The sequence below is a fragment of the Spermophilus citellus genome (genome assembly GCF_964194105.1).
Source record: "Spermophilus citellus genome assembly, chromosome: 16".
Classification (NCBI taxonomy): Eukaryota; Metazoa; Chordata; class Mammalia; order Rodentia; family Sciuridae; genus Spermophilus; species Spermophilus citellus.
Genome location: NC_138196.1, coordinates 34,454,348 through 34,472,578, shown reverse-complemented (window position 1 = coordinate 34,472,578; position 18,231 = coordinate 34,454,348). Strand labels below are relative to the sequence as shown.

The window sequence follows — 18,231 nt, the reverse complement described above, 5'->3', positions numbered from 1 at the left end:
AGTAATCCTGGGCTGGGGATATAACTCAGTTGGTAGAGTGCTTGCCTCACATGCACAAGGTCCTGGGTTGAATCCTCAGCAACACACACACACACACACACACACACACACACACAAAAGCAATCCTAGCTCCTCAGGGGGCTGAGGCAGGAGGATCCCAAACTCAGGGCCAGCCAGGCAATTTGGTGAGACTGTCTCAAAATAAAATAAAAAGGGATGGGGACTTAGATCAATGGTAGAGTGTTTCTCTAGCACTCACAAAGCCCTTGGCACAATCCCCTGTACTTCAAATAAATAATAAAACAAAACATTAACCTTACTTAAATGAACAGCTTCTAGAAACTGCCAGAACCAGAGAACTGGGCAGCAAGGCATTCATAAATCATCTGTGCTTTGTCTATAGGTTTATTCTAAAACTGAAGAGCAAAAAACAGGAAAATATATATATATATATATATATATATATATATATATATTTTTTTTTTTTTTTTTTTTTTCCAGTGCTAGGAATGGAACCCAGGGCTTACACGTGCCAGGCAAGTGCACTATCTCTAAACCACATCCCCAATCCTGAAAATATTATTTACTGCAGAATTAAGTATTATGATCAGACCAATAGAGAGGAAAATAGAATCCTCTATCTTTAAACTTGTGCCTCTGAATGAGAATTCTAGAAGCAGCACGTCCTATGGATTCCCTCTATTTCTTTTGGGCTTTCCTCACCTTCTCTGGGACATACTCAGCTGCTTGTTTCAAGACTCTGTCTTCTAATATGACCTCAGATGATCATAATATGTACACTGGCTGGCAATAGAAAGATAGAAAAGAAAATTTAACAAATCAATTCCCAAACCAGTAAAGTTACCCACTGCCCAGCAGAGCCAGACCACTATCATGAATTGCCACTGCCCTTGCAGATATGCATTTCCAATTCTCTTCCTTGATTTTTCTGAGCTTGGGACTTTCTGGGTCATTAAAGACTTAGTCACTAATTTAGTGGTCACTTGGGGTCAAATAGCAGCTGTGGCCCTTTAGGACCTCACTTTGGCAAAGAAAACAAAAGGGGCAAAAAGACTGACCAGATGACTTCAGAAATGTAGGAAGCAAAGCTTTCCATTCTAAGTGTTTGTGGGGTTCAAATAATGGCTCATCCAGGATTTTGTTCTCTGTCAAATCACAACTTAGCCACTTATCTGGCAAAGATTATAACCCAGTGCTAAAGAGGACAGTGGAGGAACACTCACTTCACTACCCACCTTCTGTGATATCAAATCCCAGAAAGGAGGTTCAGGAGTCTCTTTTTAGTCTATAATATCCAAGAAGCCTGTGTCAGGAGTTCTACTTATGAGGTGACAAATGCAGAAAGAGTGCTCCTGAAATTAACTTATAATCTAACAAATGTGCAAAAGTAGAAAATTAGAGCTGTGCTTCTCAATTGCTCAGTGGTATGTTGCAGGTGATTTATTACTAATAGGTCACTAAAATCTGTAAATGGCTATTTTGAAAATATAAATTACAATGGATTCAAGGTCATCTTTTAGTATTAAAAAAAATTTTTTTGTTTTGTTTTTTTAAGTCCTCTGGCTGGGGACATAGCACAGTGGTAGAGTATGTGCTCAGCATGTATAAGGTTCTGTGTTCCACATTGCTTCTCAGCAAAAAAAGAAAAAAAAAATCCTCCGCAGGAATCCTTCTAAAGGAGAGAGTTGGAGAGTTGTTTTTTAAAGACATTTAGGTATGAGGAGATAGGACTGAAAACAAACCCTGAAAAAGACAGATCATATGGAGGAATTTTTGTTTGCTATTGTGATTTGAAATAGATAAACCTTAGAAGGGGAATGGGGTGGTCTAGGCAGTGCGACTGAAGATAGGGATTCCAAATTAAGTCACCTAGATTCACATCTCTGACACCTGCCACAATGCACCAAGTGTGGAGGAAAGTGTGAAACAATAGAAGACAGGACAGGCACTGTGCATCTCCAAGAGTCTCCCAGACCATCCCTCTGGAACCCTCTCACTAGGAGCTTCTTAAAGTCACCTCTATCATTCCAGAAGTCTAGCCCACCACAACACCAGACTGGCCCTACTGGTATTTCAGTCAGAGTGGTCAGGTGGATGGTGCCAAACCATAGGATGGAATCAGATAGCAGAGCTGGGTCTTTGGTATGTCTCGCCAGCAAGTTGGGCAAGCTTACCCCAGTTATTTCATTAACCTCATGATAATACAATCCTGCATTTGGGGGGACTGAAAAATGTGGACTCCTTGTATTTCTTATGGAGAGGTTTATTTTGCAATAAATATTTAGTATCTAGCCCCAGAGCATGATAAGCATTCAGTAAGTACTAAATATTACTAGGCATGTCTAATATTCAGATTTAAGTTGCAGTCCTATGAATTTAACTTGTTTTATAGTAGTTGTACATCCATAGAATTTTTGTATTCTTTTTATTATTTTGGTGAACATTTTCTTAAAAATATGCTAATGTCCATATTTGAGTCCACACAAGTATAGAGATTAGAGATAGCAATTAGACACAAAATAATAAGAACCCACTGGAGGAAGGAAGCTGGGTTGAAAGCCCACCATAAGAAGACAAGCCTACCTAGAATTAGCAATCTAGGGAGGGCATCGAACATTACATAAGCCATAGAATGGAGATTCGAAATCAATCCAACTTGTATCTTCAAGAGTCAAGGAAATCCATAAGTAATAACTCAGCCAAAAACATACATACAGCATCATTCAACGCTTTCTTAAATGAAGAGAAGGAGGTGCCCTGCGGGACTGCGTATACATTCTTACTGTTCTGCCTAAGGGAGAATGTGGTGCAGATGAGGATTATTCATGATATGTACAAAGCACAGATGGCCTGAGTGCCAGCTTGACTCTGCCACATGCTAGCTTAGGTCTGGTTTCCTCATCTGTAAAATAGGGACGATAATACACGTTGTCTATAAAGTCTATAGACCTAAGTAAATACACATAATACCATTAAGGACATCTTCCAAGGACATCTTCTCTCTCTCTCTCTCTCTCACACACACACACACACACACACACACACACATACACACACACACACACATACACACACACACACACATACACACACACACACACACTTTTTATGGATACAGTGTATTAGCACTTAGTCAGAAAAAAAATGTGAGACTTTGAAATAGGCCAAGAAAGCTTCAAGGGTGCTCATATTAGCTCACCCATCTGTGTTATCTCCAGCTTTTATTGTCCTTCAGTATAAGCTCATTTAGGGTAGGGACTTCATAATTCCAGCACTGAGAACAGTAGAACTAAACACCAAGAAACCTCCCACAAACAATATTGTAGATAGTCAATGAATCATTTTTAAGTGATAATTTTTCTTTCTTATGGTGCTGGCAATAGAATCCAGAGCCTCATACATGTTAGGCAAGGACTCTACCACTGAGCTAGACCTCCAGCCCAAATAATGAGTGAATTAGAACAGGGGCTGGGGAATTTTTTTTGCAAAGTACCAGACAGTAAACCAAATAGATGTGCTGGGCCCTATGGTCCCTCTTGCCACTGTCAATTCTGTTGCTGTAGTGTAAATGAATGAGCATGGCAGTGTTACAATGAAAGTTTATTCCAAGGACACTGAATTTGAATTTAATATAATTTTCACATGACATGAAATATTATGCTTCTTTGGGGGGTGGGTGCATTTAAAATTGCAAATCCCACTCTTAGCTTGAGGATCATATAAAAATAGGAAGTGAGGGCTGGGGATGTGGCTCAGGCGGTAGCGCGCTCGCCTGGCATGCGTGCGGCCCGGGTTCGATCCTCAGCACCACATACAAACAAAGATGTTGTGTCCGCCGAGAACTAAGAAATAAATATTAAAAAAATTCTCTCTCTCTCTCTCTCTCTCTCTCACTCTCTCTTTAAAAAAAAAAAAAAATAGGAAGTGAGCTGGATTTGGTTCTGGTCTGTAGTTTGCTGATTTCCCCAATTAGATAATGGATGTGTCAAGGGCAAGAAGTATACCTATTCATGCAACTTTAAATCTGGCCCTTCTAACATAAAAGGCATTCAAATGATGTTTGTTAAATTAAGTAACAAATGGATGGAGGCAAAAGAAAGATACTTCAGGGGAGTGATTTGCTAAATCATTTCAGACCGATCTCATTGATAGTGATGACAGGATGATGGCTTGGTCATGCCCTTCGTGTGGGTGGGGTGGCAATGACTAGTCCCCAAAGCATCAACCAAGTCTTTTGTCATAATCACTTTTATCTGAAATCTTAAGTGACATGAGAGTTTCATATGCCTGCAAACTGCCTTAAATCTTTTCTAGAAAAAAAAGTAGAATTATAAATAAACTCAAATAATAGTTGCTGATCAAAAAAATTAAAAATAAAAAGGGACTAGCCTTAAATTGTAAGATAGCACTTTTCCAGACAAAGTAGAAAAACTGTCAGACTATTAAATTATTGGCATTGGTTATATAGAGACCAGAGCTAGGATTTTTCCAGAATTAAAACAAACAAACAAAAAAAGGCAGAGCAATGTCCAAAGGCACAGATAGGCTCAGAATTTGATCCACCTACAGAAATGAAATGTACCCAATTGGAATCTACAGATGTACAGATGCTACCTAAGTTTCCTCCTGATACACATGCCTCCCTCCCCCTCACTCATGTTGTCTCCCAAACAGCCCAAAAGCATTTGCCTGCAGCCAAGTGGATTCTGAGGATCATGTGTCCATGAACATGAACACTGACTTACAAAGTTATGCATACAAAGGTACAACTATATTTTTGCTTAGGGCGTCATAATTCTATTCTTTTTTTTTTCTTCAATGTGCCTATGATCTAATTTCATAGAGGGCTCAACCAAATGTCAATTTGGATGGTAGACTTTCAAATAAGAATCCCATAAAAAGAATCATTCCTCAATATAGGACTATGTCCAAATAAATCAGGAGAATAGCTATGTCAGGAGAATATGACTGGAATATGAGGGAAACCTGAGAAGAAATTGGAAAAGAGCTCAAGTTTTAACAGTAAATTTAAAATGTTAGAATATGCAAACCCTTGAGCAGTTTTAAAGAGAACATAGAGTCATAGAGTTGTTCCAAACTCCTGGTATTTCACAGGTGTCTAGGAAAGAGGTAGACAAAATGAAACAGATTGTCCTGGGGCCCCAGAGAGCAGGTTCTGGCCCTGATCCTAGCTCTCATCTGACCTTGACTTGGGGTCTTTTCACAGAATATGCAAAGGAGGGCTTTCTTTCTTTTAGGGAAAACTAACTCATATTGATTTATTCCTTCTAACTATTATTTATTTATTTATTTTTCGGTACTGGGAATTGAACTCAGGGTAACTTAACCTGAGCCACATCCCAGCCTTTTTTGTATTTTATTTAGAGACAGGCTCTCACTGAGTTGCTTAGGGCCTCATTGAGTTGCTTAGGGCCTCACTAAGTTGCTGAGGCTGGCTTTGAACTCCCAACCCTCCTGCCTCAGGCTCCTGAGCTGCTGGGATTACAGGTGTGTGCCACAGCACTTGGCTATTCTTTCTAATTTTTTAAAAGTTACTAAATATATCTTATTGAAAAAGAGATTGCCCATTGCCCACTTTGCTATAAGCACAGTAATTCTTTTGGCAGTGTTGGGGATTGAACTCAGAGCCTCATGCGCACTAGGAAGTGGTAGTCATCTACCACTGAGTTTAATTATCATCATTAAAGTAAGGACCAAGAGTTCATAGTCCATTCTTGTGCCATATAAGTACAAATGTTTGAACAAAACAGGGAGATGTAGGGGCTGGGGTTGTGGCTCCGTGGTAAAGCGCTCGCCTGGCATATGTGAGGCACTAGGTTTGAGCCTCAGCACCACATAAAGATAAATAAATAAAGGTATTGTCCATCTACAACTAAAAAATTAAAAAAAAAAAAAGTAAGAGGGAGATGTAGGGGACAGGAAAAAGGGGAGAGACACAAACAATGGCAGTTTCTTCCACCAGTGCCTACACTGGCTCAGCACCTGTGGATGCTTTGTACACCACTGAGCTAGACCTCCAGCCCAAATAATGAATGAATTAGAACAGAGGCTGGGAAATTTTTTTTGCAAATAACCCCAAACCAGTGGGACAAGATGTGAAAGGGCAAATGTTGAGGGCTAGCCATAAAAGAAGGAAAGATTTCTTTGCAACTTTTCTGTAAATATAATCTTATCCTAAAATAATTTTAAAATGTTTAGAGAAGCCAGAGGTATTTCAACAAATATTCCAATAGGCTCATCGTTTTACCAGACCTCTGGAATTCTGATTTCTATCTATGTGACATTGTGATGAATGATCTTGTTGTTTCCTGAAACTCGTTTTCTTAATTCAAAGCCTTGGATTCAACTTTAAATTTTATCACATTTCTGAAAATATGTGGTAAACTCATGACTCAGTCACTTGGTGGTTTAACTAACACATGAGTATTAATTACTTGTGGTTACTGAATTGAAGTGACATTGGTGGAAAACATTAAATTACCCCAATCTAGTTAGGATTTAAATAAAAGATCTTGTTTATAGCTTATACACATATTTATCATCTTGAATTGAACTGTGCCAAGAGAGTTGCATACAAGAACTTGTAATTAAGGAAAAATTTTATTTCTAACAGAGGAAGTTTATTTATCTTTTTCTTTTTTGTGGTGCTGCAGATGAAACCCAGGGCCTCAGGCTTGTTGGGCAAGTGCTCTACCATGGAGCTACAGCCCTGAGGTTTCAATTTTTTTAAATTTTATTCATCTATGTTTATGTGGTGCTTAGGATTGAACCCAGCACCTTGAACGTGCTAGGTGAGCGCTGTACTGCTGAGCCACAACCCCAGCCCGGTTTCATTTTTTTTAGCTGCATGGCAGGTTAGGTTTTGGCAATGGGGGCAAAACAGAAATGGGGTTCTGAATCTTCATAGGCCATCCTCTGTGGCCATGAGGAGGAGGGAGGTTGGTATGTTGGGGATGGGAGGAGGAAAGAAAAACTTTGCTTTTCTTCTTTCTTAAAAATAGGTTTTCTTTTTTAGAATAGGCCCACATGCTTTTATCCTATAAGTGCCCCCTCCTAACTTCCTCTTTTTTTCTCTCCAATGCAGTTGAGGGTTGAAAAGGAATTTTTATGCCATTTTCTGAAGTCAGCTTCATATTCCTAAAGTTTTAATTTCTTCAAGTTATCATAAACACTGTTCATCAGTAACAACGTGTTCTAACTGTATAGTTGACTTTTAAAAACAGGGAGGTTTGTAGCTAGGTGTAGAGCACACGTTCACCATACAAGTAGTCTCAGGTTTAATCCCCAGAACCATATTAAATACTTAGATACTGCAATCACAAGTTATTTTTTTCTCTCCTATAAAATCCTGGGCCAATCTAATAGCATCTCTCCCCTCCGTGACATAAAGTTTAATGACATTTTAAGTTTCTCAAAATAATTTTGTGTACCTCCCTATCCTATACCCATACCTCTATACAGAGGTTGACCCCAGGGCTTCCTGCAAGTACTCCACCACTGAGCTACATCTCCAGCCTTTAAAATAGTTCTAAACTTTTCAGGCCCCCAATCCAAGGCATTCAAAATTGAAACCCAGTACACACATATATACATGTAAGTATAATCAAATGTTCCTAAAACAGTACTCACCTACACCATGGGCTTGAACAACAAGCTTTCATCCTTTTGTGTTCTCTTCTCATTCAGTCTCTTAACAGGGTTTGTCTTCCCGTTTGAAAGGCATGGCCCTAAAGACTGCAAGACTTTGGGAGTGGAGCCCTCCAGTGACCATTCACACACATTTGCACTGGAAGCTGATGTAGGAAGTAAAATCACATTTTAGATGTCATATTTTCTTGCTGATAAATGGTGAAGTGATAAAAATCAACTGATAAATAAAAAACAGGTCTGGAAAAGTCAGGACTTCATAAACAAATTTTAGCAGGAGCCAACCTCTCAGAGAAATAGAAGGCACACTGATTATTGTACACCACCATGAGGACCTGGACTCTTTTTTTCTTTCTTTTTGTATCAGGGATTGAACCCCAGGGGCACTTAACCACTGAGCCACATCCCCAGCCTCTTTTTTATTTATTTTGGGACAGGGTCTCACTATGTTGCTTAGGGCCTCCCTGAGTTGCTGAGGCTGGCTTTGAACCTGCAATCCTTCTGCTTCAGCCTTCTGAGATTCTGGGATTACAGGCATGTGCTGCCACACCTGGCCAGGGCTTGGACTCTTAATATGCTAGTAAAATATTGGGATTATGCCTGTATTCACCAGGTAATTGTGTCATTTTAATGTCTAGAAGAAAAATACCTAAGTCTATACATGACGTCTCATAGTTGAATATTTGTGATTGAGTTTGCACATCCAAAGAACTCAACACATTTTGATTTATTCTCAGAAAATACAGGTTAGTCAACTCACAGGGGGTGTAACTCAACTACTGAGTCTGTGGGCCTTTTCCAGAGAATTTAGAGTGTGTCTGCTTGAATCATAGGGACACTGGCTGGGTACAGCAGCCATGATGACACTCTCACCCTTGGGGGAGGACTTCAAGAACATAGCCAGTTTCTTCATCTAGGGGACAAAAACTGTGGTCCAGAGAGGAGCAGGCTGCCAGAGAAAACGAGAGCAGAGTCTTGGATGTTGATTTGGGATTTGAGCCCAGTCTTTTTCCCTTATCGTGTGATGTGGGCTGGTGACTTCACCTTTCTGAATGCTGTAGCCAAAGCAAACATGGGGAAAATTTCTGCACACTGGCCAGCTATGAGAAACCCACTATTGTTGACACATCCCAAGCAGGTATTTTAATGACTTTAAATGGAAGAAATTGGGGGATCTTTTGTCTGGCACAGCATCATAGAGGGAAACTTGTAAAATCACAAAATTGCAGGAAGGTTTCCTCTGGTGTTCTCAATCCAAAATCCCATGCAGCTGACCAAAACTAGGACCACAATCCATGTCTCAAACTTCTATGCAAAGCTCTTCCCATCTGACAGGGCTCCCTGAAAAAAAGAGTTGGAGTTTCTTTTCCCTGAACACTGCTGCTTCAGAATTGCAATTGATTATGCAGTTTTGATTTGGGGTTCATATCCTCATACTTCTGAACTTTGGTGATATGATCAGGCAAAGTCTTCTCTGCTATCCATTGAATTATTCCTACATGAGATGAAGAAAGGGCAAGACAATTCACTTAGTGAATAAGAAGTCCTCTATATTGTTAGCTACTATATTCCAGAGAGTGGTCTTAAGGAGAATGGGAATTGAAATCAGAGAAATCTGAGTTCAAATGCTAGTGCCACCTTCCTAGCCAACTGATGTTATAAGTGTGTTAGCCTCATTTCCCCCATCAGTTAAAAAAACAATCCTACTTACATGGAATAGGTGATGTGCCATATTTGTTAGGAAACCTGGCACACACAAAACTCAAATATCAGTTACCCTTTCATTTAAATTGGATAAAAAATAAATTTCTGTTAGCTGAGGTATATCTGTTCTTGAACATTTGTTTCCATAGGAATAGAACTTCAAAGAATTGTACATTTTGGCAAAAGAAAAAGAGATAATAGAAATCTGATATTTTATAGCTGGCATAGGCCTGGGCAGTCTTGAGGTAGGTGGTAACACACAAACAGGAATTTCCATTTCCCACGTTATAACTCAATTGCCCCAGCTTTGGAATCTCTTCTTTTATTTATTTATTTTAATTGTAGTTGGACACAATGTTTTCAATATTTTATTTTTATGTGGTGCTGAGGATCGAACCCAGGGCCTTGCATGTGCTAGGCGAGTGCTCTACCACTGAGCACAACCTCAGCCCTGGGACCTCTTCTTATCCTCAGTTAATTTTCAATTCCTTCCCTTCTTGCTACTCTCAGATAAAACAACAAAGTTAGGTAACTTTAAATTTCCAAAGCTTTGTAATTTTGGTATGCCGAAGAAAACCAATAAAATCATTCAGCTTTACAAGGAAGCCATCATTAGAATTTATTTTATTTATTATGAGGTGCTGGGGATGAAACCAGGGTTTCTCACATGCTAGGCATAGACTCTACCATCCAGCCTCTAAAAATTTCTTAGATTCTAGGTTTTAGATGGTGATAATTGTTTACCGAGGACCTGAGGGCCAGGCACTATGCTAACGTTCCTGCTGGACTCTTCACAATCATCTTCTGAGGTACAAACTATTAGGCCAGAATTTTAAAAAACTGAAGCCCTTGGAGATAAGTAACTGAGAAGCTGTGGTCTGATCCTAGGTAGAACCCAATCTGTGTTGTTCAGAATAGCCTAGTATTCGCCCCGTGTGAACATCCTTTCTGTTAAGTTCTCCCTTCTAGACATGTTCAGCACTGTCTGAACAATTCCATGCCTTCTTGTCCCATACTGGGGGTTAGACTTATCTCAAAGATCAGAAGCACCACTGTTCCCACCTTTAGGAATACACCTTAGGTAAAATAACCCATAATGACTGAGTTAAGAAATGTAGACAAGGAATGGCTTTCTTTTGGGAAAAAAATAGTTTTAATTAGCATATCATTTATATTTAAATGAAGTTTCAATCAAACATGAAAAAGTGATTTTTCTTCATGTTTCATTTTAAACTGCAAATGCAGCAGTATTTGGTGAACAAATATAGTTAAACCACATTTGGGACTGATTGGTTCTTATATGCCTAGAAACTTACAAAATGATATAAATCCATACAAACCTGGGAGGACTTGGATTTCAAGAGCTTAAAAAAAAGAATAAGTGTCTATTAGTATTTAACCTATTTTGAGTAAAAACCACAGGGTTTGGTAACATACAGCCTTGGTCATATCACTCCTCTCTCTGGATTGCAGTTGCTACTGTGAATGAACTTAAATTGCCTATGTGTTTTTTTCATATTTTGCCTACTTTGCCATAATGAGAAACTTTAAAAAAAATTTATTTTTTTAGAAGTAGTTGGACACAATACTTTTGTTGATTTATTTTTATGTGGTGTTGGGGATCAAACCCAGGGCCTCGCACGTGCTAGACAAGTGTTCTACCACTGAGCCACAATCCCAGCCCCATGAAAAACTTTTTTGTCATGACCTACTACCCATAAATTTGTATCTGAAGCTAATCTCACAAACCAATATTTATCCTTAACTTGTGCAATGACTTCTGGTATTTGCTGTCATAGTTTCATAAAAATGTGGCCACTGGGGATGTAGCTCAGTGTAGAGCACTTGCTGAACATGTCTGAGACCCTGGCTTCCATCTCTAGCAGATCTGGAAAAAAAAAAGAAAATTGATTGCTAAGATGATCCTGTGTGGAAAAAAACAAATACCCCCCCCCACACACACACACAAAAAAAAAAGCCAAAAAAACATTGGTGTGTTGGACTTGGTGGTATGTACCTGTAATCCCAGCTACTCAGAAGACTGAGGCAGGAGGCTTAAGTTTGAGATCAACCTGGGCAACTCAGTGAGACCCTCAGCAACTTAACAAGAACTTGCCTCAAAATAAAAAGGCCGGGGTAGAAGTAGGTTAGTAGTGCACTTACCTGCCATGGGCAAGGCAAGTTCACTCCCAGTACCACAAAAAAAAAAAAAAACCAAAAAAAAAAAAAAAACACTGGTGGTCTTAAGTTATGCAAGAATAAAGCTCTTTTAGAAGAGTAGAGGATAAGTTCCATCTTATTTTTCCCAATAATTCTCAGAAAAGGAGATTATTCCTGTGATTTTTATAGGGTTCTCTTTGCAGTTCAGGAACACACTGAAGTGAAACATTCCTTTGAGGAACTTTATTGACTGCAATGTCTTAGGATGGTCAAATGGTAAGATTGTGATAGGGCTCTTGTTTCCTTAGGGGATCTTTACCTAGTCTTCAAATGGAGCTTTGACTCTATCTTTTCCAGTAATACAACCCATGAAATTTCCTGTCTGCTCCCCTTGAGGGGAGAGTTGGCCTGGCTAGTATTGAAAAAGTTTTTCCTGGTATTAACCTAGAAGAAACAAAAAAACTTCAACTATTTTCTGTGGGCCGTAATGTCAACACAGCTCTGGCTCATCCTGTGCCCTTCAACAAGTCAGCAAGCTTGAGGTGACTTAGCTTCTTAGGACTTGAAAAATACTCAGGGTAAGACAGTCTTGAAGCAAAAACAAGAAACACCCACCCAGCTAAAAACTGTTTGCACAGATGCAAAGTCATGGATATTTGCATGGCAAGGTCTGAATCCCAAAGTTTGTTTTGTTTTTAATTACACACTCAGCTAAATGCATAAAACCTCAAAAGTGAGTGTAGGGAAAAATGTCATCTTTCCTATTTTTAGACTGAAATATGGAACTCATAAAATAAGCAAAGCTGCTGTAAATTTTCACACTTGGGGATAAAATGAATTATAACTGAAACAACAACACCACACACACCCAGATCTAACAGTGATAAACAGTTTTTATTCAGGCAATGAAACATGGAAAAAAATATATTAGTAATCATTATAATAATTTCATTTGTGTGAGTATAACTTTTACAAATATTTACCTGACATATAAAAAGGGAAATTACTATGTATATAAAATTTATGCAGATGATTATTCCACACAACACAATCCTGATAGCAGTAGTCAATGCAGCACTCACCCTTGCAGGTGAGGGGCCCCTCACACTCTTCGGGGAGCCCATGGGGACACAGTGGAAGCAGATGTGCAATAAACATTTACTTGTTGGCACATTAGTACAATGGATACCTATTGGCAAACACACACTTGCTAACAGCAATACTAAAAAGTTTACTGCTACCTCTGAGGTTTAAAAAAAGCCTGGATCCTGTCCCAGTAGCTGGGAAGGACCCAGGCTGAGGCTGAGGCTTTGGGTGTGGTAACCTACACACTGCCCTGTATCTGTACTGGGTGTGGCTTCAGAGTTCAAATTTTTTATGTCCATTTGAAAGTTATTCATAAATATAGAGTATCAATTAATGATGTGACTAGGAAATACTCTTTGGAGTATATTCCAGATACCACTAAAAAAGGCAGAGGGAGGGAGAAAGTGGCATCCTGACAGTTGGAAAGTAAAAAGTCGACACAGGGAAGGTTCAGGCCACACCTCAGCTTCAAGCCTGGCCTCCTCTGTACAAGTTGAAGCATTATACAGACTGCCACAGGCCAGCATCACACACAATATCTCCATATTAGAACTATAACCAGAATATATATAGATATTTATATAATAGCTGTAACCATATTATAGTTAATAAAGTCATTCCTTAGGAATTTGTTTGTCCAAATCTAACTGCATGCTAAGAGGCACAGAAATGGGATTGCATTTGGACAAAAAACTACGAAAGTGCAATCTTTAGTCTCCAGATTCAAGTTTGGTGCTGGGGAGTGGGTCTTCACTGGAGAATGCTGCTGGATATATGACCTTCTAGAGGAGCTCCTTGGAGAAAAGAGTCTATTATATCAACTCTTTCACTTTTCCTGTATAGGAGACTCAAGGATTGAGAGGCAATTTGTTCTCCTCCACCCCTGCCCCCAGGGCTGGGGCTGGAACTCTACCACTAGAGTTAGTAGGCAAGCACTCTACCACTGAGCTCATCCCCAGCCCGTACATTATTTAAAAAAAATAATAATAACTGGAATCTAGAGGCTAGTCAAACCATTTTGGACAGAGGTCTCCTCAAAAAAATTCTTTATTAAAATCTTTGAAAGAAGATGACTTTTTAGACTAAGCTTTGGCTTGACATTCTGGGATTCCCAGACTATATTTGTTCTTCAATAAGCAAATAATAATTTGTTAGCTTTTAAAATTCTTCAGAATATATACAGCTTTATTTTAAAATCCCTTGCTTGAGTCATTTTAATCTTTCAAGACCTGGTTTCTCTCTTCCTAAAAACAGGATAAAAAAGTCTGTGAGCAAGCTCACACAGTTATACAACCACAAGGAGACAACAGTCATAAACAGTTAATGAGATGGCTACCAACTGTAATGAAAAACCAAAAGGAAGTAAAAAGGGGGTGCTTCAGAATGCTTACTACAATAAAAAAGGATATATGCTGAGTCACTTCCAACCCAGTGTACCAATGCTTATTCTTAAAAAAAAAAAAAAAAAAAAAAAAAAAAAACCTGAAGCAAGCAAACACACACACAAACAAACAAAAATCCCCCAACCCCTTCATGAGGCACAGAGCTGCCATATTTTCTTTTACCTTTTCTGAGGGTGAGTGCTTTAACTTGGCTGCTCAGTCAGTTTAAGAACATTTGGGGCAGTTTATTCTCCCTATTTATAATTAGAACTAATTCAGGGCTATTTAAAAGATATCTAAGTATGTTGCGGGGGGGGGGGGGGTTGTACCAAATGTGGATAAGTAGGAAGAGCCATTGGCTGCAAAGAAGATTTAACTTGAGCTATTATTCTCTAGAACTACAGGCGAATTTCCCCTCAGATCCCATAACTTCTGGAAGTCTGCTGAATCCTGTTTTTCACTGTCATATGCTTCTGCACTTCCTAATTTGGGCTGCATATGAAGAAGCTAGAAACCATGTGAGAACACGGGCCTTTCAAGATTTCCAGAGCAGTTTTACAGAACAAAAAAGGTTTATTAGGGAAATCACCGGCTTCAGGTAGCTCACCTAACTAGAGTAAATCCCGGGAGGTCTGATGTGACCAACTATCTAGACTACACAGTAAACCGTTCAGTCCATTTTCTTTCAAAATACTGCTAGATAAAAGTTATCTACACTTTGGCAAAGTCAGAAATTGAAGAAATGGCTCTGGATTCAGTCTCAGCAAGATGACTTAATATTCCCAAACCTAAGCCAGAAGCTAACTTCCATTTCCCCCTTTCGCTTTCATAACCCGGTTTTTAAAATTGACTGTCTAACAAGTAATTTGGTCCTCATACATGCCGAAGCAAATTCTAGAGTATATTCTTACTCTTCAGAGTTCTAGACGCTTTTTTTTTTTTTTTTGAATTTTTGGCTTATGTTTAAAGAAAAATAAATATACTTCACTCTGTCTAGTATATTCTCTTCATCTGCCAGTTGTAATGATACATTTTGAGTCTTGTTTGAGAGTATCCATCTATTATAGAATGGCAGCCATTTCCTTGTAATGGTCATGACTGAGGTCAGTGACAAATATTATTTAGCAAGGGCTCTTTCATACAGCACCTTCATTTACTGGGGTCCAGTTTTCAAGAATTTTTTTCTACTACTGTGCTAGGGAAGGAATGTAGTTACCTCTGTTTTAACACAACAGAGTGTGCTTTTAAAATACATAATAGCTTAAACAGATGATTATAGGGCTGGGAATGTAGCTTGGCAGTAGGGCACTTGCCTAGGATATGTGAGGCTCTGGGTTCAATCCCTAGCACTGCAAAAATATTTTAAAAAGAAAAAAAATGATTATGGATTTATAATGGAGACTACTATAAGCTTTTCATACTTAAAACAGATCAATTTAAAACAAGTAAACATGAATGTCAGCAAAACACAGCAGTAAAGGGTTTGCACTGTTTCTTTCTGCAAAATGCAAAATCAACTCCCCTCGTAGTAGAGGACTAGAGAAAAAAGTGGTCATACCACTGGAGACACTTGTACCCAATACTGTGACTCCTGGTACAGCATTCACATTAAACCACAGTCACTACTTTCAAAGCCCAAATGATTGTCAAGCCACTTCTCCAACCACAAATAATTTGTTTTGTTTTGTTTTTGTTTTTTTTTTGTACAAAATGTTAAGACAGTAGGCTTTGAAATATAGCCTAAGCACCAATTATGATAAATGCATATTGGTAAAACATGACTCTGGTTTTAAAAGACATTATCAACTTCCCTGGGGCTAAAGATTGCACCCACATGAGCAATACACTGCTAAAGAAACACTTTTTTTTTTTTTTAAAGATCTATAGAGGTTCTCCACGAGGCACAATTCATTGTTGAAGCTGGCTCATGCAACAGTTTTACAAGAGAAGTAGGAAAACGGACATGTACTGAACATAGTGCATATCACCACTTTCAGGGTGTAAGATTAAGACAAAAGAGTGCTTTATAACACTTGCATGGGTTTTGCCTATCAAGTGAAAGGGGATTCGTGGGAAATTTCCATTTGGGGGTTAACGTCCCACCACTCTGAACTGTGTCCAGCAATAGCTGGAGGAACTTGGTTTTGTCTGTATGGACCTTCTCCCTGCACCTCCTTCCCTAGTGTTCAGACTGTTTTGTTCAAACATATGTGCTAATCTTTGGAATGGGTCACACATTATTTTTACTGACTGCTTTGTTAAAAACTCTATCTTAAGTATGAAAGGTTTTTTTTTCTTTTTTAAATATCCAAAGAACAATGTACCACACTTGTAAAGACAAAGAGATTACTCTTCCTTTGCCTTGTAATTGGTAACAGGGCTATAGTTATACCACTTTCAGTAGGAGGACTCAGTGCCAAAGGGCTGTCCTCATCAATATGCAGGGGTGTCTAAATACCAAGGCAATGAAATAGCGTGGCAGAAAGTCTTCCCTAGATGTGAAACTCATGTCTATGGCCTTCACATCTTGGATGCCCCCCAGTTTCTTTCTTTCCTTTTCTTTTTTTTTTTGGGGGGGGGGTCAGGAGAAGACAGTGCTTCTGGGCTCAAATGACCCTCTAGTCTCAGCCTCCTGAGTAGCTGGAGTACAGGCATGTGTCACTGTACTTGATACCCAAATTTGTAAGTTAGCATTTGGAAACAGGGCTGTTTCAAAACAGGGTTTTACATTTATAGATGTATGTTCTTCTATGTGCTGTAGGGAAAAAGCAGCAGCATGTATAGATAGAGATGTGTGAGGGATAATGTATATAACAAGGATACTCAAAGCCCCTTCTTGTTTATAAACTGGAAATAACAAAAGGCCAGATCATCTCCTTCAATAAAACCAGTGATACTGAAAATTAAAAGATTATAAGGTCATAAAAATATCAGACAGGTGGTAGAGGAGATAACCCCAAATGGTAGCCACAAAATCACAAATTACAAACTTGGGAGAAGGAAAGATGACTTTAAGACCAACTAAGACAGAGAAATCACAAACCCAGGCTCTGCAGCCTCCCTAACTGAACCTGATGCTGGGGAGCAGAAAAGGACTCCAGCACTGGCAGATCACACTCCTTCCTGACTGGGCTAACCTCCAGGGCTCCTTCCAGGGCTGCTGTACTGGCAACTAAGCGGGACAGGCAGCGGTGGGTCTGTGCTTTTTTTTTTTTTTTAATTTTTTTTTTCTCTGCAAAGGTACGATTATTCCTAGATAAGGCAAGATACTTGTGGTCATGACAGAAGCATTGGAGTGCAGATCTGCTACGTGAAGAGAGAAATCTCAGTCAGTCTTTCCCAGCTTTGCAATCAGCTCGTCACAGATTTTTGTCAGTTCTTCAATTTCTTGGTTCTAAAAGACAGATGATATGATTATAAGCAGGCCACTTTGTGTTCTAAGATAAAGGGAATTATAGCTAGATAGTCCCAGGACTGGCTAGATCCTACCTAGACAACCTAATTCAGTGATTCTTTACTTTTCTATATTAGAGATCTTGTGAAGAAAGGAAAATGCTAATCCTTCTCCCCTGTAAATGTGCATGTACTCACAGTATTGGGCTTAACTGAGTAGAGGGTGAGGTGGGTAGTCACCAGTCCTCTGAAGCCTGTTTGTAAACAACTCAGTTCCCAAATTTCTTGTTTTCATAGGAACTGTGTGAGGTACTTTTCAGCAACACAAACATCTGAGTCTCACTCAATCCATCAGCTTCTCTAGGAGTTGGGATTCTGGCATCAGAGTATCCCAGGGAACATGAGGGGCCCTCAGACCCCATGTTCTAGCTAAATGGACTGCATAGGTACAAGTGCATAAGTGGAGATGTAGTAAGTAAAATGCTGGAGACATAAAAAAGAAACAAAAATTGCTGGGAAGTGCAATATAAGGATTGCTACTACTGGTTTCCATTTTTTTACAAAAGGGTTTCTCTGCATCAGCAGGACTTGTGTTTTGGCCTGGGTAAATCTATGGATGGGGGTGGATGTGCACTGTAGACTATCTGACAACATTTTGGGCTTCTACTCACTAGATGCTAGTAGCATCTCCCAGTCATGACAGCCAATTAATCTCCAGACGTTGCCTAATGTCCCCTGGAGGGCAAAATTACCCCAAATTGAGAACCAATGATCTAAAGCAAGTGAAGGGGAAGATGGCTTCATGTATTGCATAAAA

The 18,231-nt window shown here is 39.2% G+C and overlaps 1 protein-coding gene and 1 long non-coding RNA gene across 15 annotated transcripts in view; one reads left to right on the top strand and one right to left on the bottom strand.

The window, feature by feature from the left end:
- The window catches only part of LOC308634951, a 107,191-nt gene that overhangs the window by 41,416 nt on the left and 47,544 nt on the right, over positions 1-18,231 (top strand). The gene's annotated exons all lie outside the window — the stretch shown is intronic.
- TACC1 (transforming acidic coiled-coil containing protein 1) overlaps positions 14,059-18,231 on the bottom strand; it is a gene marked incomplete at its 5' end in the record, with an annotated part of 113,916 nt that continues 109,743 nt past the window's right edge. For all 11 annotated transcript variants that reach the window (XM_081269160.1, XM_081269154.1, XM_081269153.1 and 8 more), the window contains one exon: positions 14,059-17,415. In XM_081269160.1, coding sequence (XP_081125286.1) covers positions 17,347-17,415 — 69 coding nt within the window. In that variant the 3' untranslated portion in view covers positions 14,059-17,346. The remainder of the gene's footprint in view (positions 17,416-18,231) is intronic.